Raw genomic sequence first — 19,594 nt, 5'->3', positions numbered from 1 at the left:
TTCTTTGGGTTGACCAATTCACCGGCGACCTTCCAGAGCATGATGAATGAGATCTTTGCGGATATGGAAGACTGTGTCGTCATTTACATTGACAATTTGTTGATATTTACGAAGTTGGATGATGAGGCTGAGCATGACAGGATCGTGCAAGAAGTCCTTCGACGCTTACAGGAACGGGACCTATTCGTCAAACCCGAAAAATGTAATTTTAAAGTGAAGGAAGTAGACTTCCTCGGTATGATAATAGGCCAGAATGGAATCAGGATGGATCCTGAGAAAGTTCAAGCTATTTTGGAATGGCCAGAACCTACTGGTGTCAAAGGAGTTAGGGCCTTCCTTGGCTTAGGCAACTTCTACCGAAGATTTATTGAAAACTTTGCAAAAATCATGAGACCATTGAACGATCTCACTAAAAAGGACATTGTTTGGCACTGGGGCGCCAAGGAACAAGAAGCTTTTGATAAGCTTAAACAGGTGTTTACAACGGCGCCCATATGAGCATTTCCAGAATTAGACAAAGAGTTCCGGCTAGAAACTGACTCTTCTGATTTTGCTACTGGGGCTGTTTTGTCAATTAAATGCCCTGACAATCTTTGGAGGCCTTGTGCCTATTTATCGCATAGTCTGTCGCCGACAGAGCACAACTATCAAATTTACGATAAGGAGATGCTGGCCATCATTAGAGCTTTAGAGCACTGGCGGCACTACTTAGAGGGTGCTAGACACCAATTTGAAATTTGGACCGATCATAAGAATCTGGAGTATTTTATGACGGCCCAAGACTTGAACCGAAGACAGGCCCACTATGTGGTATACTTGTCAAGGTTTAATTATAAATTAATCCATAAGCCTGGAAGCTCTATGGGGAAAGCGGACACTTTGTCCAGAAGAGAGGATCATGCCAACAGCATCGAAGACCAATCAAGGGTTGCCAATGTTAGAATCGGGCAGGATTCCGATCTTCTGGAAGTCTTCAAGAAAGACATCTCCTCAGAAGAGAAGGCGCGCCTTGATGGCAATTTACATTATTTATGGGAAGATGGGCTCTTCCATTACAAGGACAAAATCTATGTGCCTGAGTCAGCAAGGATCAAGGCAATAGATAGACATCACGGCACTCCAGTGGCTGGGCACCCTGGGTGGCAACAAACAATGGAGTTGATCTCCAGAAACCATATGTGGCCTGGCATGGTCAAAGACGTACAGGAATACGTAAAATCCTGTCTGAGGTGTGCCATGGCTAAGAATTCTCACCAACCGCCAGCCGGTAAACTTATGCCGAATCCGATACCAGCTGGTCCCTGGCAGGACATATCAGTTGACTTTACGACGGATCTGCCCGAGTCAAATGGGTATGATTCAGTAATGGTGGTAGTAGATCGCTTCTCCAAAGAAGTGGTATTCATACCCACCAATAAAACCATTACCGCCGCTGGTACGGCAGATTTATTTAAAGATTTTGTGTGGTCTATCCATGGGTTACCAGAAACGGTTATCTCCAATAGAGGGCCACAATTCGCTAGCGAATTTACAAAAGAGTTATGCCGGATGCTGGGCATCAAACCTAAGTTATCAACGGTGTTCCATCTGCAGACCGATGGACAAACGGAGAGACTCAACCAGGAGTTGAAACCATATCTCCGGATATTTATTAATGACAGACAGACGGATTGGGCCAAGTGGCTAAAGATAGCCCAGTTCTCTTATAATATCAAACAGTCGTTGGCTACAGGAAAGGCACCATTCGAGGTTACTAGATTGTACCTCCCCAGAATGGGTGTAGAACCTGGCAAAAGCAAGAACAAGGCTGCTGGGAACATGGCCAAGGACATGAAGTCTGTCTTGGACAAAACGTGCAAGGCGCTATTCAAAACTGCAGAGCAGATGAAAGACAGGGCAGAGCGTAGATGCTCTAAAGCTCCTGACTACAAAGTCGGCGACCTGGTCTGGTTAGATACTGACCACTTGAAGTTAAAAGATCGGCAGTCTAGAAAACTGACCGAAAAGTGGATTGGTCCTTACCGGATTAAGGAAGTCAAACCTAATGCGGTGGAGCTGGAACTCCCAAAACAAATGAGGGTAGTACCCACGGTCAATATTAGCTGTGTGAAACCTTACACAGGGCCGCTACCGGGACAGCGTGTAGACCGGCCCGGACCGGTTATAGTCACCCAGGAAGGTGAAGAAGAGTTCAAAGTTGAACAGGTGGTGGATGCACGCTTGAAGCGTGGTAAATTGGAATTCCTAGTCCTATGGAAAGGCTATGGAGACGAGGACAGAACGTGGGAGCCAGAAGCCCATCTGGATAACTCCCGCGATGCTGTTCACGAATTTTATTCTAAGAACCCCTCAGCTCCTAGGAAGCTTAGAGGCATGGATTCAAAACTTTTTAATTCCCTTTTTCAAACTATGCCCAAAAATTTAACTACCACCTCCGGTATTTGGTCTCACCTGGAAGTCGAGCCTTAGAAGGGGGGTAGTGTTACGATAACACAATTTTCGGACCTTTCCTTCATTTTCATTCTCCGCTTTAACCTTGTATACTTTAGCTTTCACACATGGTGCCACGCGGCACTTCCCCTTTTGTTCAAGGCTCCTCTTTCTCGCGCCGTGTTGCCTTCTTCTTATTTTTAGATACAACTCTCTCACACAGTGGAGCTGGTCATGCGGGCTAGGCCCCATGACATCATCAGCCACTGACTTTACCAACTGTACAGTACATAAGTACAAACACTCTGTATTAGTATATATACCCCAATAGATCCAGGAGACTCCTCAGCAAGTCCTCCTGTTGTATACCAACAAACTCTCTGCAGCTTAAGGGGTAACCACTCCCTCACCACTACCTTTATAGTGTGTTCTTGTGTGCGCCAGAGTAACTAACTCTTGGTTGTTACACATTCCTTCCTTCATATTCTTTCTTATTCTCTTTGCACAGCTATACTGTGCATAGCCTACCTTTCTTTTACTATATAAACCCCTGTATTTTACCTTGTAAAAAAAAAATCCAATCCAGACTTCTTCTCTAATCTCAAGTCCACTTCTTACTGCTACTTGTGATCCAGTGTGGTCACAACACTTCCCACTGCCACCACTGTTAACTGCTGCCATTGTCACCCGTCACTTTTGAAAGTTATTGTCATCCCTTTTGATTAGAGTCCTTCTGAGCACTACAGTCTGCGCATCAGGAGCCTGCAACCACTGGGAACCTCATCACCTTATCACCTCATTGTTCTCAAATCTACCTTACGCTACAATTAGCAAGGTAGTGCTCGTCTATACTCTTTATAAAACACCTACCTTCTACATCCCAACTATCCCTTCTCCTCAAAACCCACACCCATACATCTCTGGGTTTGACTTTGAAGGATCGTCATATATACCACCCCACAAATAACCAGAGCACCCACTGTTCTAGGAGGCAAAGCCTATAAACAAGTTCCATGGAATCTGGGAGGATTGTGTGTTAGTTTGTTTTGTGTGTGGTTTTCTAACTACAGTTCTCATCATCAACAGCGCCAAAATTGTTGCACCCTCTAAATGGTGCGGCTACCGCTTGCTTAACCAATGGATTGCCACAATCAATTCAGCTTTCATAACATGATTCTTCCCAGCCGAACAACTTTGACCTCTTTCCTAACCTACTCCACTTCATTCTATCGCTCTACAAACAATTCTTCTTACAGCTACTCGGCTATGCACTTTTTCTTCCCTCCCTCCCTCGCAGCTCTTCATCCTTGTTTGTTGATGCCAGAAAGGCAAAAATCCTTTCACTCATAATTATTAAATAAACAAATACAAATATTCTTCATTTATATTGATTTTACAAATATCAATTCGGTGAACCCACAGTCTTCAATAAATATTACACGGAAGTGACACTCAAAGATTGACTGTTTGGGCTCCCACCTCCGGCAATATCCGAATCCCTCGTAAACATATATTTTTCCTGGCACTGATGTTCAAATGCTGGTATGGTTGACTCCAGTTGCACGAGTCTTTCCCCTTTTTCCCCAACGAAAGGGAGATATATCGAAGGGAAAGTGATATCGCAGACATGCAGGTAAAAGAGCAGTTACGAAGTGTAAGCTTGGATGTTGTGTTATTTTTCTGGCGGTTTGAGGCCCGGACATTCCTCGTGCAAATGGAACTGCGGTGATCCTCCACTTGCCCTCGATTCCTGTTATGCCCGCCTGGGCCCCATGCCTTGTGTTCCCTCGCGCGTCTCTTTGCTATCTCCACCATGTGCCTTGCTAACACCCAAACTTCACATCTATACTGATGTCATCTTCCTAAATGTGTTGACTGACTCACGCTGTTCGTTTTGGGAAACACTGAGAGCATGGTGAGGCTGAGGCCAAGGGTTCTTTGGACGAGTTGAGAATAGGCCGACGTCATACTGGGGCGTCTTATTTCCATAACTCTAGACGTCATCGAGCCCAAAACATTGCTTATAAGCCCCAGTGAAGGACGAAGATAAGTACATATCTTCATAAAGCACACATCCCCATATACAATATAAACAAAGTCTACACTCATCTCACTCATATAAAGCTTCTAAACTTTTAACTACATCATGGTCTGTGATATGCCTGCGTTATTCTGAATCATCGTGCTTACACTTTATGTGTTACAGGGTTCAATTATCTCTGCTATCGGCCATGGTATTGAGGTCGTCATAATGGCTGTTGCTGGCCTAATCATGGCCATCGTCGGTGCTGTTACGACAGTCAGTATAGTCACCAATAAATCATCGTATTAAACTAAAATAAAATTCCATTCTCAGATTATCGTCACGATATTTGATGTTATTCTCGACATTTTGTGCTGCAGATGCTTCGGATCTCGCAGATCAGGCATGCGCACAGGCAGAAGAGGGAGAAGAGGAGGGGGACTCGGAAGTAGCGGAATATACTGAGCCAGTTCTCGTCATGACTTTTTCGATATACCCTCATGACCTAGAGACGACCCACCAATGCTGTGAAAGCATACAAGAATTGATATGTACATGATAGACTTTTACTTTTACATTTACTGTACCTGGGCCACATGCCTCTTGCTAATATCTCAATTCATTGATTTATCTGACTATAAGTTTCATACATTTCTCGAGGAAGCTGAAGTGCCTGAGCAACAAACTTTACAATACTCAACGTCCCAATCATATAAACTATTCCGAAAAGGTAGACCGGGACGATTTTGGCATTTTCTCCCGAACTACCGTGACCTGCACCTCGATCCTCGAGGTATACTATATAAAACCACATTCTCTTCCCAGACAACCTATCTCTTATATCAGCTGAGGAGAAACTTTCCTATACAGTCCCTTCCAGAATTACGATGATCGAAACGATCTACATTGCGAGACATGGTTAGCCGCTTTCTCGGGTCTACCTCCTCACATTGATCTTGAGGAACGGTTCCGACAGGCTTTAGATTAAATTGGGTGACTACAAACTGGTAAAGACTTCGTACATTGTTTATTCTTGCCTTCAGTGACTGACGGCAGTGAAGGAAAAGTGTAACAGGCCTTCCTAGAGATCCACCTTTGGCTGCCTATGGCGAAGTACAGTTTCAGCAACTTCATGATCATTTTATCGTAATATTGACTATCTCCTTCAGACGCAAGCTCAAGAACTCGCCGCATATTTTTCCTCGTTACCAGCAGAGAAACGTCCGACTGCAATATTCTCCTCCCCTTACTGTCAGTCAATTATTCTCACCGATTGACTGTTCGCTTTAACAGATCCCATCCACAGACCGCTGCCTACAGACATCGAAGCCTACCTCTCAGTCCCTTGATGTCCCAATCTACGTCGAGCACGGTTTGTCATCCATCCTCCATCAGAGATTGACACATCCTCATAAATGAGCTGTAGGTCTTTCCGAGTGGTATTCTCCCGTAGCTGCAGGCACCGGCTTGCACCCACGTCCATCCTCCGCTTCGACTCTCAAGACTCACTTCCCCGAAATCGATCCATCGTGGTCTTCCATATGGTATCCCTCTCGCAGAGGAGAAGACGTGGATGAAATCCATGATCGCGTCGATGGCCTGTTAAAGCTTCTCGTTTCCGAGGTAGAAGAACGTTTTCAGAACAAACATACCCACATTCTACTCGTCAGTCATGCAGCGACATGCATCGCACTCACCAGGGAACTGATCGGCGATCGGGAGCTTGCACTGAGAATAGGGTGCTGTTCTCTGACAGAGATGGTACGGAAAGAAGGTGCCGGTGGGGTTCTGGGAGGTTGGGAAGCTAAGAGCCTTGCTGATGGAAGTCATTTGCGTGAAGGTGCTTCGAGGGACTGGGGTTTCGAGGATATTCAAATCACGAATGGCAAGGTGAGGAGTATTTCGACAAATAATCAAATCTAGAAAGCAGACTTACCACTACTATTCAGGTCATTGACGATGTGGGGGTACCGGGGACAGAAAGCGAAACAGATGATAACTCTGGGCCCCAGCCACAGCGTAGCAGCCTATAGATTATACTACTAAGAATGACCTGCACTATAGATTTGTTTGATTGCAATCAAATTCATTTCAATTAAACATTGTGTCATTTTTAGTAGTTCTCTCCTATTATAGAAATATAGAGAGGATATTACTTACCTTGAGCAATCGCATCGTGTGACTTCGTACGCTTGATTTTGCAGAGAGCTTATTGCCACTGCAGTACAGTTCAGACTTGACGGAGAAGCAAAGCACACGCTTAACTATATGAACACCACAGCTGATGTTTACAAAACTAAGGTCAATGAGCGAAAATTTTCATATATATGGGCTGGCTTGGAAGTAATACTCCAGACAACGATTGCGATCATTAATTACTTCTCGAGTCGCGTAAAGGGGTTAATTCGAATAAGACCAATAGTAAGGTGATTGATACCTGTATTATTCTCGTCTGTACCCACTGGACCCTTGTGCTGAGGACTAACATCGACTCGCACCTAATCTCTGATGACCCCGTACCAACGTTGTTCGGGCTCTGGCATTGTTTGATATTTTTCGTCTAAGAAAGAAATATTGAATCAGAGCTATAGAATGCTTATGACTACATTGATGACGAATCTGTCACATATGGAATATAGTACATACCTACTGAATGTGACCGCCAATCTTTGGATGTACGATATCAATCCAGTTTTGCTGAACTTAGCAGTGTCTGGAGCATGTTCATCACTGCATGAAACTCCTCTCTCTCGCCATCACTCAGCCCCGACAAGGTATCACCCCCAGACGATTGCAACGCAAGACCAACGATGACATTACGCCGATAGAACTTCAACGGTAGCTGATCTTCGAAATTCCATATGATAGTAGCTGCCTGGGCTGCATAGATCGAATGTAAAGCTTGCATGTGTTCTGAGGGGCCGCTGCCTAAGAGCGGGGTGAGTTGGACGGCAGGCGGAGGAGGAGGAAGTGGGTTGGGGTTTGATGCATCTGGAGGAGGAGCAGGTATTAAAGGTGTTGTTGAGGGTATCGATGTTTGAATCTTGATTGTGATGGTTTTGTCAATATACAGGTCCCAGAACGCGAAATCGGTCGAACTTTACCAAATTGCCAACTTTGCCCTTCTGGCTAATAAGCAGGAGGATACGATCCGCAAACTCTTGCAGTACAATCTCGGTACGAAGTCCATTCAGTTCCTTAGCGGTTTGTAAAACGTTCAGCATTTGGCCCGAGCAAACAGATTAGTATTGTGGTAGCAAGTGTAGTAGGGAATTTAGCCCAGTCCTTTCTGTAGAAGCGTGGGAATATTCCACCATATCTGCGCAAAGAAAAAGCAAAAAACAATGATCTGACCCTGGCTCGAACAGGAGACCTTCTGTGTGTTAGACAGATGCGATAACCAACTACGCCATCAGACCTTATATATATTAGAGAACCCATGCGAATCGAGGAGACTGAATCGACCACGATTTAATAAAACGAATGTCCATCGTATCCTTGAGCATGTTTAGTATCATATCACTGTACAGAATAGTTCTCCGATTTTCTTATCTCCCGCCAGTTTCGAGTGAGTACATGTCTTACCACATCCTCTTCGTTACAACCACCAACGGCTTCCTTGCCATCAATGCCTCTGGCGGCATCATCTCCTAGATTCAATTCATTGGGTCTCCTTTCGCCGTACTCCCGGGGCCCGGCTGACGTATAGTAAGCGTTACTTGCTTGAGCGATTGTATCGGCTCCTCGACAGTCGGTTGGTATAAATGGCTGATTGAGCGGAGTGTATATATACGACAGTGTCATTGGGGCAGGATGCTGTTAAAGGTCGTGGTCCTTATCAAGGGAAAATAATCATCACACAGACATAGATGATTTGACTTACAGCAGTGATCTCGTGCAGATCTCTTTGTATCGTGAGGCAGAAATCATCAATGTCTGGAAAGCATAAAGAGTTGAAGGGTGTTATCCGGCCACTTTTGCTTAGAACATACCAAGGTCATTAGGATCATAGTCAAAAGGGTTTTCTCTGGCCGCCGGAAATTATATTAGTTCGAGGCCATGTTAAACAATGGGGAAACGTACATTTCCTGCCCTATCTCCAGAAAACCGAGGAATAAAAACGAGGCAAATGTGGTGGCACTGGCGAGATATGAGTTTAAATCTCGTCCCAACTTTAACAGTGGAAATGAGTCGAACATACGGGATAGATAAGTATCCGAAGGTGCTATATAACTGAAACTAGTAACGAGATGCCCCTCAGACTTATGTCATGCGTCACGAAATTTAAGAAGTGGAACGTACTGGAAGGAAGAATAAATATAGCCTGTATAGGGTGGAAAATAGCATAAGTTCATTACTTAGAGGCGGTTATTCGTAAGGATATTGCTCACCAAGTTGATATCCTCAGATGGACCTGATAGGCGAAAGGAAGAGGGCTTGTTCGAACTCTCTCCAGATTTGCAAGTGAGTCCTGAAGCATACAGATGTTATTTGCGAACATCGTCGCAGCCGCCGGTTGGAGAAGTCCTTGAGCAAGAAGATGCGCAAAATACGATGAGAGATGGAGGATGAGCTCGAGTGGGACGTTTCCATGTTCTTCAGGAGGTGAACATACAGGTGATACACCAGTGAGATCAGCAGCGGAAGTACCAGTAGGAGAAGAATGGCAAAAATTAGCGGATTTGAAAAATGGGGACTTGGAAAGGAAAGAACGAAATTTTCCCTTGGGCGGATTCCGTGCAGATTCAAGTGGGTGGGTGCAAGGAATGGTCTGGTACCCTTTCTCGACATCAGACGTGTTCGTCCGCCTCGAATGTATTTCAGTGGTGTTTAGTATTGGGGCACCTGCTTCAACGTATCGTGAATCCTGTAAAGTCGAGGATCTACCCACAGACGGTAACATAGTTCGTTCCGAGGAGTGATCAAGATTAGCAGCATTGCGTTTATACGTTTTAGCGGATGTAGATGAAGAACGACGCCTTGAAGGTAGCACATCAACATGGGAAGCGTGCTGTGAAGCGTATTTCGGCAAGAAACATATGAGTGGGAAAAGGTCTTCATAATATATCCCAAGCTCTCTACGAAGAGAATGCTACATCAAGGAAAGTCATCAGAACGAAGAGTTTATTTTAGAGGTAGCATAAGATGGTATCATGGTTTTAATGTTACCTTGACTGCAATTGAGAATGCTTGTAACTGTGTAAGACGAAGTTTAGATGCAGTTCCGTGATAACACATGCAACAGACCTACCAGATTAATCATGGTCTTTTTCTCGATTGCTGCTTCCGTAAAAGACAACGCAGCACCGTTTATCTTATCCTCCCGATGAAAAGGAACATGAATCCAGATCTATCGATCCACAAATGACTCTGTCAGATACAATGCTGTATATTATCATGCATAGGTTGAGCTCACCACTTGCGCAAGGTTCCGCGAAGCAATAAATATGCTCGTCCATAACCTTCGTCCTTCCTGATATCTTTTTCCCCTCGGGTGGTTAACAACGGACGGATCTGAAAACCACTCCAGGACGAATACCTTTCATACGCGGACGATGTCCGAAAGGACAGGACTAGGGCAAGAGCAGTTCCCAATACTGTCAACATTCCGTTGGGAATTTCTAGAGAATGGCTTGTTTTTGCTGATACTAACGACACCACTACAGTTCGGCCATGCTCAGTACCACTGAATTCACACCTCAACTTGGGATAAATAAAACTCACTCGTGGCAATGGATGTGAAGCAGACTACACTTAGCCATATATCCTTGATGACGGTTGCTCTGAACCTAAGAATAGTCCATTTCGTCCAATTGAAGAAACCAAAAGAGCCTGAAAGCTTGGAAACCATCTCAAAAAGGAGAAGAAAGTGAGACGCCGTAGGACTGTCATAGACCTCGGACCTTATGATATAAGAGTAGAAAGTAAGGAAAACACACGGCAGGTGTTTTACATGCAAGAGACGGCGAATTGTGTGGAGTTGGTTTTCTTGGCTTCAGGGGAAATTAAATAAAACCCTCGCTAAGTGAACAACGTGTTTGCAGCATGTTGAACTATTGCCACAACGTTTACCATAAGCATCGTAGAATCCATGTCATGGAGTACACTTACAAAGTTGAATGAGGTGCAACAAGGCAGCTACTGGATAATCTTACATTGAGGAACAGGATAGCAGTCATATACTTGATAATAGTTCTTGATTCACGTAAAAATACAGAAGCTTTTACACGAAAGCTTGGATATCACCATGAGCGCATGTTTTCAATATAACTCATTATCAAGGCAATCCTCTTCCCGAATTGATTGCGTTGGCGACCTGACTTGTGTTTGGTCGGTTGAAAGCGTACCTAGCCAAGCCATCTTTATCAGCACTATTCCCATGGGTGCGACGGGAGCTCACCTTTCGTAACTGTCAAAATATAGCTGCTCAGTACTGCATGTTTTCTTGAAACTCGGATGCTCAAATAGCCTGTGCAACCATGAGTGGAACTTATCACCAGGAGGAAATTCAAATCCTCTATAATGTTTCAGGACGTTAGAAGCTCTGAATACCCCTAAAGACGTCGACTTCAGCAGAAAGAAGACATATCGTTGAAAGATCACGGACAAGGGCTGGCCATAACATCCGCCCATCCTAGATCGCGGCCCTCTGTCCATAGCCCAGTGCCTCCGACCTCTTTCTCAGAACGCTCGAACAAAGCAGTGAGGTGTTCTAAAGCAGATTGAAATTCTTTGCCCGCTTCAATTTGAGCTGTATTGTCCTGAGCCTGGAGATAGCGATAGAACGCAGGAATCAAAGTACGATTGATGTGGTCTGATTGCAAACGGACTAAGGCGCGCGCATCTGTGAGAATATTATAAATATAGCAGATTATCCACAATACGAGAACGATGCATCACATGGATCAGAGGATGGGGGAAACAGGTGTTTGGACGAAGATGAAGCAAGGCTAAAAATGAATCTGTCAAGGCATCATTCAAGGGACGAGGCGCTCTCATGCCCACTCTTCGATATATTCCATGATAACAGTACTTTCGTTCAAAGCCCGAGGAGGAGAGTAATCATGTAGTTTCAGAGCCGGAACTAAGCCTTTGGGCGAGACATCAAGGAGCTCTTTTGGTTTCTTGTAAGGGTCCACTTCATCTACGGTGATATGCGGTCAATAAGACAGTAAAGATCATATGGTCAATATTTTGCTAACGATACTGCGTTTTCAGAACAGTCAGTATAAGTCGTTCAAGTTATAGATACGATTATTAAGCTCACTTTGTAAGGAACTTCGAGGAACTCCAATGCAACCCATACTCTTTGGACAAACGGACAAAAGCAGCTTCCAAAGAGAGTTATACTCTGATCCTTCGCCCGCACCTGCGCTGTCTCGAGAGCGAGCCCAGTACATTCATTGTGATAGTGTTTCCCAGAATCTGTGTTTGCAGACATGATGGTAGATTTGAAGAAGCTCAGCGTGAGTACTGTCTGAGCGCTTTTAGGAACATCTACAGAACAAATGGCGTCATTGCTTCAGTGTAAACTAAACCATACGCAGGATAAATATGCTGTAAACCAAGCCTACCATAATGCGACGAGTGTGTTACTGTGTGTGTTGGGTCACTAGGACGAGAATCCGACAGATCTAAAGAAATTCTAAGAAACCACCAGACGAAACCCCATACAAACCAAAAGTACGCGTTGTGATAGTCTATAATTACTAGCAGCAAAAGCAGGTCCAAGATCAGGCAGCTAGGTCATTGGAAGAGCCACGACGTAAATCCTATGTATTCGGATTAAGTTGAATGGACATGAAGTCGTCATGTGAAGTGATATGCAAAGGATTGTAGCCAAGACTCAGATGAACGCATATAATTGAGTCCAGGCAAAAAACTAGGGTGATTTGCTAGTAGATTCTATGTTTGAAAACACCGCATACGCCGTAGTGACTGCGCATGAGGATTAAATGAGGACAGCCAAGAGGGTCGCAGGGCAGAAGGGTATGATGACTGATACTCCGGAGCAGATCCTCGTGTAAGATGTACTGCGGCTTATTCCTCCTCTTAATATAAAAGTATGAGTGGACGATGGAGTCAACAGCAAGACAACAAAAGGACGAGCTAGAAGGCAGCTCACAGCTTCAGCAACACAGCAACGCACAGCAAAATAAATGGTGATGGTGACGCGCAGCCAACCTGTTTCGAATTTTGTGTGGCGCTCACAAGGGCGTCCTGCCAAAACAAATCACTCCAAGCTACCCTCACTTGTCTCTGAGCCACCTTCACATTCTCCAATGCAAGCTATACGACTACAAAGGAAATATCCTGAGGTATCTCAGGAAGAGATGTTCGATCTCATCAATCGCTTCAAGTTAGTTTCCGTAGAATCCTGGACGCTTTAGTAACTGAATACATGATTTATAGTGCGATTGATACTGAAACTCCCGGGCGTATAGACAAATCAGCCGTACTTCAGTCTCTCCAAAGTAGTGGGGAGTCTTACGACCGTGCCCGTGAAACCCTTAAGCATGTTAGCGTCGACGCTAGTGGTAAAGTTGAGCTGGAGGATTGGGTAGAAGTGAGCGCTTTATGCTCATGATGTCATTCAAATCTAACATCAGGCTATCCAGCTGAATGTTAAGATGCGTACTCAGAGTCACACCACTACTTCAAAGGCAGGAAAGGTCACTGTACAAGGCTCTAATGCCAATGTCAGTCACACAATCAACGATGATGAACGCTCGGAGTTCACGAATCACATCAATGGAGTGCGTCGTTCGAGCTCACTTCCAACTACTGGTTTATATCATTTTACAGGTCTTAGAAGGCGATCCCGATATAGGATCTCGATTTCCAATACCTACTGACACAATGCAGCTCTTCGATGAATGTCGTGATGGTCTCATCCTTTGTAAGCTCATTAACGACTCCGTTCCCGATACAATCGATTTGCGTGTTCTCAACAAACCCAATGCGCGCAAACCGCTTAATGCCTTCCAAATGACGGAAAACAACAACATTGTCGTTACTTCAGCCAAGGCTATTGGCTGTTCTGTTGTCAACATTGGTTCCACTGATATTGCTGAGGGTCGAGAACATTTAATTCTGGGTTTGATCTGGCAAATCATACGCAGAGGTTTGCTTGCCCAGGTCGATATCAAAATCCACCCCGAGCTATACAGACTTTGTGAAGATGGTGAAACCATTGACGACCTGCTTCGCTTGACTCCAGACCAGATCCTATTGCGTTGGTTCAACTACCATCTCAAGGCTGCTGGTTGGAAGAGAAGGTATGTTTTTTGTTTCCAATTTGAGTACTACTTGCAGCAACTTACGATGCTTGCACTCTACTAGAGTAAACAACTTTAGCCGCGACGTATCTGATGGAGAGAACTACACTGTCCTTTTAAACCAGTTAAAGCCTGATGAATGTCCTCTTGCTCCACTGCAAACGAAAGACATCCGAACGCGAGCTGAGCAGGTAAAGCCCCTTTGTATAGATAACTCGAAAATATCCTTACCAAACGCAGGTTCTCCAAAATGCTGCCAACATTGGCTGCCGCAAATATCTTACGCCTTCTTCGCTCGTCTCTGGAAACCCCCGTCTTAACCTTGCCTTCGTGGCAAACCTATTCAACACCTGGCCTGGCCTTGCACCTCTTGACGAACAAGAAGCCAAGGATTACGGTGCTGTCGAGGACTTCGATGCTGAAGGAGAGCGTGAGGCGCGTGTATTCATGCTTTGGCTCAATTCTCTTGGAGTTGAGCCAGGGGTGTTCAACTTGTTTGAGAACCTCAAAGATGGTTTGGTCATCCTTCAAGCTTTCGACAAGATTCTTCCTGGATCTGTTATTTGGCGCCGGGTGTCAAAGCCGAAGCTCGCTCCTGGACAGTCACAGGCGCCGCCGTCCATGATGGACGGTGAGGAAGAAGAAGATATTGGTGTCACACCTAACCAGTCAAAGCTTTCCCGATTCAAGCAGGTGGAAAACACGAACTACTCAGTGGAACTTGGAAAGCAGAACGGAATGCACCTAGTTGGTATTCAAGGTGCTGATATCGTTGATGGATCCAAGACGCTAGTCCTCGGTCTCGTGTGGCAATTAATGAGGTGCGTGAGCGTTAGGCCCTGATAGGCCATCATTGCTTACTGCCTGCTGTTTGAATAGATTGAATATCACGAAGACTCTCACTTCCCTCTCAAAATCCGGACAAGGGCGCCCAATCAGCGACACAGAAATGTTGAAATGGGCAAACACCACCGCACAGAAAGCCAAGCCCACCGTTAGAACCATTAGGTCGTTCAAAGACCCCTCTATCACCACTGGATTGTTCTTCTTGGATCTTCTAGAGGCTATCAGGCCTGGTATTGTTGACCCTGCGTTGGTGATTAACGTCAATGAGAGTGGAGACTACGAGGAACGACGTCAAAATGGTACGTCTTTTTGGTAATACCCTGAAAGCTACCCCACTAAATACTGCTTTTTCATAGCGAAATTGGCTATATCCATCGCAAGAAAGTTAAACGCGTTGATTTTCCTAGTACCTGAAGATATTGTTGACGTTCGCTCACGCTTAGTATGTTTTCCCGTTATTGCCCTGAACATCGGTTAAGTATTAATTTTGACTATCATAGATCTTAACGTTTGTGGGCAGCTTGATGAGCATTGCACAACAGTAATTATGGCTCATAATGGTATGTGTAAAGGGACTTGTTTTGTTGTACGAGCGGTGTACTCTACTCTGTATCCCTCATTTTCTTTGCCATGCTGATGATTATCTCATTGTGCGGACTGGATGTAGTAATGCTAAGAACAAAAAGGTGTTTTGATTGCTGTAATGACATGAATTTATCCGTTTGATGTCCTTCTAGAAAGCTGAAGATAAACATGTTAATCCTAGATAAGCAGATTTCCGTTGCCATAAGTTCCCCGGCCTGTCATTGGGCTGATACTAACAGGGATATATCTTACGGAGACCGCCACTGTCGCCCAGCAGATAATATTTTACGCAAAGAAAAATTAGTTTCTGTACGCCAGGTACACGACGCATTACTATATACTGACTATACACGTAAATTCACTTCATTAAAATTATAATACAGGAGGATGATCCCTTACACATATTTATTGTGCTGCGACTGCCAATGTGTGAGCAGCACGTTACGGTGCCCCATATCTTAGCTGTGAAAAGTTGTTGTTTGACGATCACCAACGTGAACGGAATGAGAGACTCACCGGGGGCCAGGTCTGTAAGGATCGGGAGTGGTCACAAATTTGAGGTCCTTGAAGAATTCAAGTTCGCCCTCCATACAAGGAGTGCTTAATGAATTTCACGCGGTAGTCCTCGGCAAATTTCTTGCGAGTGTAGGGTGTTCTTTTGTTGCGATGTTGACTCGTAACAAATAATATCATGTCATGATTTTTGTATCGAACGGCTAAGGTTCATGGAACAAATCTTTATTGAGACGTTTAAGAGTTGTCTCAGCAAGCGAGCTTTGATTTCCAAAGGTGAAGTGGGGAGGTTTTTTTCTGGGTCCAGGATGTAGTCCCAGCTATGTAAACCATTACCCTGCAAAGAAAATACAGCTGTAAGTAGAAATCACTGTATGATTTAGCGGATGAACTCACTAATTATTGAGCAACAGCTAATATAATGATTATATTAACCTACTGTTGTTGGTTGGGACCCATAATCGTGGCTTCGTTTACATAGGACAATTATGGTTTATTTGGTTATCAGTGTTCTTGTGAGACCATACATATGACCTTACGGGAATCTCACTAGTTCGCTGCCTCTGATGTTACCCCCCTCAGTTGAAATTCGCAATTCCTCAGTATCTGGGAGGGGGATATGGGCGAAGGAGAAAAAAGAAGCAGGTGAGCCCCTACGGCGCATTGGAGGGACTACTTTTTTGAAGTGGCTGCGAAGGCTCTATTTTGATATCTGTTAAACCGCATATATCGGTGCTTTCGAATCAGTCCTTGCATACCCACTGTTCATCGTGTTGTGGTCCTGCTCCGCCGTCAGGCTTGAAAAGATGCGTTAGGTGCCGTATGGTGTGGTATTGTGACGTCGTACGCCTTCATCTTACGCTATGTTCTGTGGAGCTCTGTCATGATAATGTCATGTCGTAATAGAACTGCTCAAGTAATGATTGGACCTTGCACAAACTCGAGTGTTCTGCATTGAAAAAATGGTCTAGTTCAGCACCTTCCCCTGACGTCGCGATCCCTAGCGATGCTGTCCGGTGCCTAGGTCGGATATTATGGAAAAGACGAGCAGAAGGTCCTGAAAGCATATGGGTATCATCATTATCCGTTTCTTTCTGTTTTTCTTTACTCATCTGAACTTAAGGCGAAGGAAATTGACAGCATGCAGTCACGTATGCTGTCAGTTTTTATTGTTATACATGTTGATTAGCTCATTTTTTTAAAGATAGAGGATCATTGCAGCCGTCTGCCTTCGAAAGTCATACGCACCTTGCGCATTTTTTAGTTCGTTTTCTTGATCTCTCCTCTCCCGCGGAGTTATCTGAGTATGGCCTGTCAACCGCGGGAGACCTCGTGGATATTATATCCAAGGTATGTTCTTGACATCTCGCCTATTCATGGAGTTTAAGATCCCGTCGCTCTAGTTCATCACCAATACTTTTACACTTACGTCCTCGTCCTTGAGCGCCCTGGGCGTATCTGTGTCTCCACTTGTCGCTCTCATCAATCATTCATGCGATCCCAATGCCGTTATTGTTTATCCTCGATGCTCCAACGAACCTTCGACGGAAGAACCGCTCATGCAGGTTGTTGCTATCCGAGACATCGAGGTTGATGAAGAGGTGTGCTCTTGCAGCAACGTGTAGCACGCTTCTCAAATTGATATCTCCACTTCAGATTTTGACAGCTTATATTGATACTACGCTCCCGCGGTTCTCCAGACAGAAGTTTCTAAAAGAGACCTATAATTTTGATTGCCAATGCCCCAGTTGTACAAAATATTCCGGCGTGGACCCTCGAGAGTCTATGTGGTGTCCGAAATCATGCGGAGGCAAATGTGCAGTACCTACGGAAGGTAAGTAATATGTAACTTTGCAGCTTCGCCTCTAAGTTTATTTTTCTCACAGAAAACAGCCTCACTCGATGTGAAAAATGTCAGACCCCTGTAACGTCACCGGATGCTGTTCTTGATGTACTCCGTGTAGGACAAGAGGCACTTGACAAAGCAGTAGCACTCCGATCTAGAGGTTTGTTGTAAAATTTACCCTGATACCTAAATTTAACTCACTTTGTTCATTTATCAGACTTTAACAAGGCCAAGCAGCTGACGACCAACATGATTCCAATTCTAACATCCGCGGGCTTGACACCTGCCTGTCACCCGCTATTGGCTCTGAACGAGCTTCATCAATCCCTCTTAGTGTCTGCCTTCTCCTCCAATCTCACTCAAAGTGTCCTTGATGATAGTGTTAGAGCAGCTGCGAAGTATTCAGCAGGGTTGTCATATGTTCTCCGCGAAGGGCACCCCGTTCGTGGAGTAGCTCTCGCCGATTTGGGCAAGTTGTTGGCTGTCGATGAACCTGAGCCTTCCACCTCAAATTCTTCCGGCAGAGACGCCGTATTCCCACCATCAGGTCCCCGTCGCCTGAAGTTAGCGCTGGAGACCCTAAAACAAGCGAGGACGGAGTTATACATAGGTTTTGGTCGTAAAAATGAGGGCGGTGAAGTTGGGAAATCTATCAGAGAGACTGTTGTTTCTCTTGAAAGGGAATTGGGAGTATGGAGTCAAGGTGTACGTAATGTCCTCGAGGATATGCCAAAACCTCTGAAGAGTTAAGCTTGAACGTGTTGATTTTTGTATGGACCGCCCTATGTCCAACTTTAGGACAAAGAGAGCTGGGCTCTCGTTGAGACTGATCTGTACCTCTCTTTCTACAGTTGCAGTAGTTCATTCAAACAAATGAGCTCACTAGTGAAGACATAACACCACGACATGGTCATGATCATGATGTCACCAGGCGCTCGACACGGCTGTTCTGTTTCCAGGTGGGACTCATCTGAATCATTCAATGATGTATGCCATAACTCACTTCAGGTAACTCACTTTCAAGGCACGATTGAATAATTAAATTCAGCTAGTCATTGGTATAACCCCTCTGTGCATTTCCCAGATCGAACAGACCCACAGATAGAACATTTTTGGTTCGTACTTGCTATATACAGATATATCAAGCAATCAGCTCATACCAAGCTTTTAGCACCTTCGTTTAAAAATCATGAGGTGTGCAAGCGATTACTCCACCGTTCTGCTCATGGTTCTGGCAAGACCAAAACTCATGTTCAGTTTCTTCCCACAAAGTGACATGTCCAGAGCGGATCGCTCCCCTGTCAATCACGGACTTATTAATCACGTATTAGAAGTAGTGTTGTTCAGTCCGATGAAAATCAACATCTCTGGCAGCGGTGTTTACATTCACCTATTGTTGAGTGCACAGGCCAGCCGGGTATAAAATCTGGTCGAATATTCACAGTTTTATCAGTTAAGCAACCTAGCTCAGCTTTCCATCCCAAACTATCCCGACTATCGATATCAGCATGTTCTCTCGTGTCCCTCTCGTTCTCCTCTATGTCTTGTTCGCGCTCACCGCCCTTGTAGCCTCCACTCCTACTACTACAGTAACAGTGGTATGGCCAAAGAAAATTGCATCTGTGTCGCTATTTTGACTAACCGCGTGAAATAGACTGCTCCAGCCACGACCGCCACCCAGCCCGCCAGTCAATGCAATACTGGTCCAGTTCAATGCTGCGACTCCGTTCAAGCGGTAGGGTTGTGTGTCATTGACAAGGATGTTGCTGCTGATGATAAATCATTAAATAGGCCAGCGCTCCCGCAGTCACCACCCTCCTTGGCTTGTTGGGCATCGTGCTCTCTAGCGTCGACGTTCTCGTCGGTTTGACCTGCAGTCCTCTCAGTGTGGTCGGCGTCGGCTCTGGCGCTACTTGCAGCGCTGAGCCCGTCTGCTGCGAGGACAACAGCTTCGTATGTCACCTAGAGTAAGGTGTAATTTGCATATCCCTGACTATTATGTTTTACAGAACGGTTTGATCTCCCTTGGTTGTTCGCCCGTCAACTTGAACCTCTGAAGGCCAAACAGTCTGA

General features: G+C 44.9%; 8 protein-coding genes across 8 annotated transcripts; 5 read left to right on the top strand and 3 right to left on the bottom strand.

Annotated features, from left to right (window-relative positions):
* Positions 1 to 4,370: 4,370 nt before the first annotated feature.
* Positions 4,371 to 5,091, top strand: SERLADRAFT_456517 (uncharacterized protein; the record flags this gene model as incomplete). The annotated part of the gene is made up of 4 exons (XM_007313321.1): positions 4,371 to 4,397; positions 4,420 to 4,579; positions 4,637 to 4,729; positions 4,787 to 5,091. The coding sequence occupies 3 exons, from the start codon at positions 4,577 to 4,579 to the stop codon at positions 4,916 to 4,918; spliced, it is 228 nt and encodes a 75-aa protein (XP_007313383.1).
* A 102-nt stretch (positions 5,092 to 5,193) lies between these two features.
* Positions 5,194 to 6,548, top strand: SERLADRAFT_456513 (uncharacterized protein; the record flags this gene model as incomplete). The annotated part of the gene is made up of 7 exons (XM_007313320.1): positions 5,194 to 5,371; positions 5,430 to 5,460; positions 5,515 to 5,566; positions 5,623 to 5,704; positions 5,760 to 5,825; positions 5,880 to 6,343; positions 6,403 to 6,548. 7 exons carry the CDS (start codon positions 5,341 to 5,343, stop codon positions 6,484 to 6,486), a joined length of 810 nt encoding a protein of 269 aa, XP_007313382.1.
* Positions 6,549 to 6,765: 217 nt separating this feature from the next.
* SERLADRAFT_456511 (uncharacterized protein) lies at positions 6,766 to 7,711 on the bottom strand (the record flags this gene model as incomplete). Its single annotated transcript, XM_007313319.1, has 3 exons — positions 6,766 to 7,013; positions 7,100 to 7,496; positions 7,558 to 7,711. 2 exons carry the CDS (start codon positions 7,675 to 7,677, stop codon positions 7,137 to 7,139), a joined length of 480 nt encoding a protein of 159 aa, XP_007313381.1.
* A 229-nt stretch (positions 7,712 to 7,940) lies between these two features.
* Positions 7,941 to 9,799, bottom strand: SERLADRAFT_444981 (uncharacterized protein; the record flags this gene model as incomplete). Its single annotated transcript, XM_007313318.1, has 9 exons — positions 7,941 to 8,269; positions 8,337 to 8,389; positions 8,446 to 8,480; positions 8,537 to 8,625; positions 8,756 to 8,777; positions 8,845 to 9,224; positions 9,447 to 9,545; positions 9,623 to 9,649; positions 9,705 to 9,799. 9 exons carry the CDS (start codon positions 9,714 to 9,716, stop codon positions 7,973 to 7,975), a joined length of 1,014 nt encoding a protein of 337 aa, XP_007313380.1.
* An 835-nt stretch (positions 9,800 to 10,634) lies between these two features.
* SERLADRAFT_456507 (uncharacterized protein) lies at positions 10,635 to 12,644 on the bottom strand (the record flags this gene model as incomplete). The annotated part of the gene is made up of 7 exons (XM_007313317.1): positions 10,635 to 10,800; positions 10,854 to 11,007; positions 11,061 to 11,297; positions 11,354 to 11,403; positions 11,459 to 11,659; positions 11,721 to 12,504; positions 12,579 to 12,644. 5 exons carry the CDS (start codon positions 11,473 to 11,475, stop codon positions 10,731 to 10,733), a joined length of 528 nt encoding a protein of 175 aa, XP_007313379.1.
* A 20-nt stretch (positions 12,645 to 12,664) lies between these two features.
* SERLADRAFT_456504 (uncharacterized protein) lies at positions 12,665 to 15,309 on the top strand (the record flags this gene model as incomplete). Its single annotated transcript, XM_007313316.1, has 9 exons — positions 12,665 to 12,812; positions 12,866 to 13,019; positions 13,072 to 13,209; positions 13,259 to 13,731; positions 13,796 to 13,922; positions 13,972 to 14,552; positions 14,611 to 14,876; positions 14,934 to 15,019; positions 15,078 to 15,309. The coding sequence occupies 9 exons, from the start codon at positions 12,736 to 12,738 to the stop codon at positions 15,120 to 15,122; spliced, it is 1,947 nt and encodes a 648-aa protein (XP_007313378.1).
* Positions 15,310 to 16,231: 922 nt separating this feature from the next.
* SERLADRAFT_456499 (uncharacterized protein) lies at positions 16,232 to 18,909 on the top strand (the record flags this gene model as incomplete). The annotated part of the gene is made up of 11 exons (XM_007313315.1): positions 16,232 to 16,320; positions 16,373 to 16,518; positions 16,582 to 16,746; positions 16,799 to 16,826; positions 16,880 to 17,025; positions 17,079 to 17,276; positions 17,332 to 17,509; positions 17,562 to 17,681; positions 17,739 to 18,480; positions 18,546 to 18,635; positions 18,725 to 18,909. The coding sequence occupies 9 exons, from the start codon at positions 16,242 to 16,244 to the stop codon at positions 18,269 to 18,271; spliced, it is 1,593 nt and encodes a 530-aa protein (XP_007313377.1).
* A 76-nt stretch (positions 18,910 to 18,985) lies between these two features.
* On the top strand, positions 18,986 to 19,578 carry slh2 (hydrophobin; the record flags this gene model as incomplete). The annotated part of the gene is made up of 4 exons (XM_007314259.1): positions 18,986 to 19,119; positions 19,176 to 19,264; positions 19,318 to 19,474; positions 19,531 to 19,578. The coding sequence occupies 4 exons, from the start codon at positions 19,030 to 19,032 to the stop codon at positions 19,576 to 19,578; spliced, it is 384 nt and encodes a 127-aa protein (XP_007314321.1).
* Between the last annotated feature and the right edge of the window lie 16 nt (positions 19,579 to 19,594).

Source organism: Serpula lacrymans, assembly GCF_000218685.1.
Source record: "Serpula lacrymans var. lacrymans S7.9 unplaced genomic scaffold SERLAscaffold_2, whole genome shotgun sequence".
NCBI lineage: Eukaryota > Fungi > Basidiomycota > Agaricomycetes > Boletales > Serpulaceae > Serpula > Serpula lacrymans.
This window is presented reverse-complemented; position numbering and strand designations above follow the sequence as displayed.